Genomic DNA, 6,087 nt, shown 5'->3' with positions numbered 1-6,087 from the left:
TATACTTTCATTATTTTATAAAAGTACCTAGATGATGATGATGTTAATTACCTATTACTTTCCTTATTTTATAAAATGAGGAGGAAAGTATTGTGATCGACAAATTTTTCGACCTTCGTTTTTTGACGGATGTGGACGTTTTATGGTCCAATTGCCCCAAAAAAAGGGTTTCGGCCAAAGGTCCGGGTGTGTGTGTATTTTATTTTTATTTTTTGTGATAGTAAGTTAAGTGAGTGATTTTGTTTTATTTTTGTTTTTTTATAAATATAAAAATTCCTATTTTACCTGCCTAAATAATTTGTTTAGGTATTTCAAGCAACTCTAAGGTCTAAAAGTAGTCTTATTATCGTAAAACGCAGTGTAAATATCTTGTAACCCCCAAAACAAGAAAAATTGTTAAATATATCGATATATCGGCGATATATCGATATATTTCCCCCGATATATCGATATCGATATATTTGAGGGGCCGATATATCGATATATCGATTTATCGATATATTTGCGACTCATTTACATCCCTACTAACTTTATCATGAACAGGAAAGGTGAGAAAGGTCTGATTTCGGAACAGCTGGATTTCTCCTATCCTGTCCTACTTTCCCTTCTATTTTGTACCTTCTTAGTACCTACCTATTATTTATTTTAGAAAATAAAGAACAAAACGTAAGCTTCAAGCTATAAACTCTAGAAAGTAAATAGATTTTATTTCGAAATAAATAATTTTAAATCTTTCTTAACTTTAAGAAGAGCTTACAGTCTAAAGTTATGGATGTCTCAAGAGGAACGTTAGGGGGAACAATGGACATCAACTTTTTACTAAAATATGGAGTGGATAGAAATTTGGTTAAACATTTTTTTTTTTTTTTTTTTTTTTACACCAAAGAGATTAAAAATTTCAAGCTAGTAAATTTAATAGCTGCCCATCCGGCTGTAAAGGACCACATTTTTGTGTTTCAGGAAGTGCACAAAACATTAAAAACTTGCAAGCAATATTGCCTAAATCTTTTTTACTTTTTTTTTCATTCAATATAGGAGAATATGGTTATGATTACTTTTTACAAATTTTCAGCCAACTTTTAAATTCCAAATTTTACATACCTACCTACCAAACTTCAAAATTTCAAATCCATTTAATTTCATTTAAATCAAACAACACACCATTTTTTATTTTTTTTTTAACTTATGAGACATCATAACGTTGTAAACAAATACATAAATAGTAATAATTAATACTATAGTAAAAGCTGCCTAAGTAAAAAGTATTTAATTGCGGACAAAAGTGGAAAAAAATGCAGACCTTCCAAACCTTAAAAAGGCTTAAGAAAATCTAACAAATAACCACATTTCGTCCGATCAAAGTGCTGTTTAAATTTTTCAAGTGATTAAAAAAATAATACGAGGATCTAACGTCTACATTCGAGGGTATAAAAGAATTCATAAACGTATAAAAATAAAGTACTTTGAAACAAAGAATAGTGTGAAAATATCCATGTGGATAAAAAGAATATTAAAAGCAAATAAAATAATACACAACAAAAAAATGTTAGAGAGGTGATAAAATTATTAGGGGAACAGAAAAATGCGATAAAAAGGAGAATAAACATCACTAATCTAATAGGAGAAGAATACAAGGTGGGGGTATACAAATATACTACACAGTGAAAGCTTAAATAATGTTGAAAACTCTCGACTCTCTTCATGTGATAGAAGACCATTTGGTAGGTAATTGATAAAAGTGTTATTTAAACTTTTAAATTATTATAATGCCTAGGAGTACCTTCTTCAGTTTAAGGTACACATACGAGTACATCTACCACAGTGTGTGCCTTTTGACTATATTGTTTTCTGATTTATTTTTTTACTTTACTTATTAGGAACACAAAACATGTCTTATTTGAAGTAGATGTGAGCGTTCTCTTTCCACTGATTTTTAGGAGTTGAAATTTCTTGTCAAGTGCAAGAATATCCTCCAACTCCCATATCAGTGAGAGAGTAGCTACACCATCTGGTACACAAGATTCTGTTGGGTTTGTGTTAGAGGTGTCGAGAAGTTTTCATAGCGCTATCTGTTAGCTGAGGCAGGCATTAGTTTTGAAATAGCGTGCGAGTGAATTCAATATAGTCCAGGGCGCCTGGAATACCGCGTTCTGTTTTCGGATCCACATAGGGTTTCATTCGTTCGACACAGTAGTCTGCCATTTCCTTCGTCAGGTTGGCATACAGTTCCTCCTTGGTGACATAAGGACGGTCAGATGCTGCAATCGCATGGAACGCATTCTCAATCTCTTCAGAACTCTGCACATTCTCTGTTTCCTTGCTGATCATGAACGCCATGTATTCCTGTAAGGACACGTGACCATCTCTATTAGGATCGACAAGGTCCAATATAGCTTCAAACTCTGGATCTGGCTGTCCTTCCTCCACCATGGGAAGATCATAACCTAAAGCTCTCAGACAAGACTTGAATTCTGTCTGGTTGAGTTTTCCACTCTTATCCTTGTCGAAGTGTTTGAACATCATGGAGAATTCTTTCAATGCGTCCTCAGACACACCAGACTGGTTCCTGGCTTGGATTTGTTGTTCCAAGTTGTGTTGCATACGCATGCCTAGCTGATCCAACTGATCCCATTGCTGTGCTAACCCCACAGTACTATGCTCTGTATATCTGTTATCCAGGATCAAATGTTCCTCTAGGATTGCACCAAGGTCTTCTATCTTCTTCAGATCGGATCGTCTGGATCGTACTTCAGCTGCTTTACGTTTAATGGCTTCCAGTTGTTGTTCAAGGGATCCGGTGCCTTCCATCATGGAGGTTCGTGTTTCAGTTAACCACTGGTGGAACGCATTGGCATGCTTGGCGAATTCTTTACGCAGAGCATCGTTCTCATCTTGTCTGGTGGCTTCCTTTGCAAGTTCAATATCTCTTTCCTTGATGATTTTCTGTAGATTCCTCCATGTGTCTTCCAGAGCTTCCATGGTAAACCAGGTGTATGGGTTAGGTCCGACATTGAAACTCTTGATTTGTTGATCTAAAGCAGCAAGCGCTTCAAAGTCAGCCTGGGCGGAAGAGAGAGAGGCTTGGAACTGGGCATGGGCTTCACGTAAGGCACGGATTTCTTCAATGGAGTTACAACGTACGGGATCTGTCAAGTCTTCTTCAGCATTTTCAAACCAAGAATTGAACGAGGATGCCTTCTTAGCGAAAGTCAAGTACAGATCTTCAATTTGACGGAATTGTTCTTGCATACGGAGGAGACGTTGTTTCCTGGCATTGGAATCTCCAAGTAGCTTCTGCCATCTTGCAATGACATCTCCATGTCTCTTGACAATGGCTGGGGTTTGGTCATGGTTGGAAGCGACAAGTTGATCTTTCAAAGTCGTAATGTTCTGAATACCCTCGTGTTCAAAGGCGTGTAGTCCAGCATCGAATGTCTCTTGCTTGGTGAGTAATGTTTGGACAGTTGATAAATCTCTGCCATACTCTTCGGATTTGACATGCGTCTCTTTGTCAGCAATCCATGATTCCACGACATCAGCTTTCCACATGAACTGCAGATAGGCAGAGTTATCCATGAGCTTGGTCTTGCGTTTTGTAGCCAGAGCCATCAGATTGTCCAGTTTCAGTTGCAGTTGTTGACACCGCTGTGTAATGCTATCAGCATGATGGTTTTTAGCTTCAATCAACTTGTTGCCAGCAGAGCAGATGTCTGCACATCTGTCTCTATGGACGCTAAAATCAGTTTCAAACGCGTCATGTTTCTTGAGTAAGCCTTGGACAGCTGCCATGGTATCTCCATAGTCTTCCACAGAGAGTAGCTGTTGTTTCTCACTGATCCAAGCTTCTTCTTCTTCAACTTTAGCCAAGAAGTGTTGATAAGTCAAAGACTCATCAAGCTTCTGTCCACGGTTGGCTGCAAGTTGTTTCAACTCAGACCAGGCTTGGTTCAATAATTTGAGACGTTGTTCAATCTCAGGGACACCAAGGTTTGAAACATCCATCAACTTCTCACCAGTTTCCTGCACATTCTGAATAGCAGGTTGATGAGAAGCTAATTCTGCTTCCAATCTCTTATGTTTCTTCTTCAGGTTTTGAACGCCTGTCAGGTCACGACCATAGTCATCAGAGCCAACTAGGAGTTTCTTCTCCTTGATCCAGGATTCTTCGTCAGCAATATCTCTGAAGAACTGATGCAGAGTATTCGCTTCGTTCAGTCTTGCCTGTCTGTGGGCAGCAAGGTTCTTTATTCTTTCGTATCGTTCGTTGATACTTTGACGTTTCTCCTGGATACTGCTGGCATCAAATTGACCAGAGTCAATCAGAGAATCAGCTTGTCCGTTCATATCTTTAATTCTATCATCATGAGCTTGAATGTCGGCTTCAACCAGCTGGTGTTTTTTGATCAGATTCTGAACAGAGGCCAAATCTTTGCCCGAGTCTTCTGATGTCAGTAAAGATTCAACTTCACCCAACCAGAAGTCTAAATCCTTCACTGCAGCAATGTATGTACGCTGCTTGTTGGCTTCCTTTAGTTTCAAAGATTTCTCCGTGGTCTTCTGGGTGAGGAATTCCCATTGATCAGCAATGGATGCCAGGCGAGCTTGTACAGCTTCTTCAGAACCTACACATTGACGTTTATCAATCAGGTTCTGTCCCATAGCCAAAACACTTTGGATACGGTCAGCATTCGCAGCAAGCTCGGCCTCAAAGGCTTGGTGTTTCTGGTGTTTAGACTGAATATTGGCAGGATCTTTGTAGCTCTCTTCAGTGGCCAGCTGTAGTTTTTCAGCAATCCAATTCTCCATCTCATCAGCATCTCGACTGAATTGTTGCAGTGTTTGAGATTCTCCAAGACGAGATCTCTTTTCAATGAGAGCTTCTTTCAATAGACGCCATCTGTCCAGGACTTGCTTGCGTTTGTCATCAATTGGTTTAGCAGCATAATGATCAGCAGCAATCAGTTGATCAGCTAAAGTTTGCAGGGCTCCAATCTTCTCTTCATGTGCGTTGATGGCTTTGTCAAAGTCTTCGTGTTTCTTGATGAGAGCTTCAACGTTGTCAGTTTTAGAGTCAACTTCCTCAGCATTAAGGAAAGCCTCTCGTGCAGACATCCAGTTCTCTGCTTGCTCACAATCTCTGTAGAACAGTTGAAGTTCCAAACACTGATCAAGCTGCATGCGACGAGCAATCCAAGCCTTCTCCAAGTCTTCACGGGCTTCAGCTAGATTACCAAGTTTATCCTGGATTTCCACACTAGCATAGTGACCAGACTGAAGGAGTTGCTGTCCAAATAGATCAAAGGCTTGGAAAGTGCCAGTTCTAGCATCAATCTCAGTTCTATGTTCCTGATGACGTTCAAGCAAAGCTTCAGCACCAGTGACGTCATTCGCGAGTTCATCACTAGATACAAGTCCCATCATGCTGTTAATCCATGACATCAGGTCACGGTAATCAGAGAGGAAACGTTGCAAATCATAAGAGTCAAGCAGCTTCTCCTTACGTGTGTTGGCCTTAGCAGTGAGTTGAGTCCACTCTTCGTTGATTTCCTTCTGCTTGGCATAGGTCTGTTCAGCAGTTTCAGGATGGGTCTGCATCAAACGGTTAGCTGTTTCATCCAGCTGCCTGATTTTGTCTCCAAGAGCGGCAAGATCTCTTTCTAGCCCTTCATGTTTACGTTGTAGGGCCTGGACACTTCTCAAGTCTTTGCCCAAATCATTGTTGTTAAGAGCTTCATCTTTTTCTTGGATCCAATCTTTCGTTTCATCAACATCTCTGTGGAAACGCTGTACTTCGTGAGCTGAACCCAACTGAGTTGCTCTCTCTGCAGTGAGTTGTTGAAGAGAGGTCCACTTCTGATTTAAATCTTGAAGCTGAGTCTGGATCTTCAAGGCAGCTTCAGTCTGACCAAGGCTCATCAGTTGCATAGCGATCTCGTTCATTTCAGCAAGTCTGACTTCATTTGCTTTCAAGTCTGATTGGAAGTCATCGAATTTCTTTTGCATTACTTCAACTTGTTCTAGATCTTCACCCACATCTTGTACTTGTGCATGCATTTCTTTATCTTTGATCCAAGTGGCTAGTTCAGC

The 6,087-nt window shown here is 39.6% G+C and overlaps 1 protein-coding gene across 1 annotated transcript; it reads right to left on the bottom strand.

Annotated features, from left to right (window-relative positions):
- Positions 1-672: 672 nt before the first annotated feature.
- On the bottom strand, positions 673-6,087 carry LOC103517386 (spectrin alpha chain-like; the record flags this gene model as incomplete). The annotated part of the gene is made up of 1 exon (XM_008482414.2): positions 673-6,087. A coding segment is annotated over one exon (3,999 nt), but the record flags the coding sequence as incomplete, so codon positions are not given.

This window comes from Diaphorina citri, unplaced genomic scaffold (assembly GCF_000475195.1).
Source record: "Diaphorina citri unplaced genomic scaffold, Diaci psyllid genome assembly version 1.1 scaffold1829, whole genome shotgun sequence".
Classification (NCBI taxonomy): Eukaryota; Metazoa; Arthropoda; class Insecta; order Hemiptera; family Psyllidae; genus Diaphorina; species Diaphorina citri.
The sequence above is the reverse complement of the archived record's forward strand: the minus strand, read 5'-3'. Positions and strand labels throughout refer to the sequence as shown.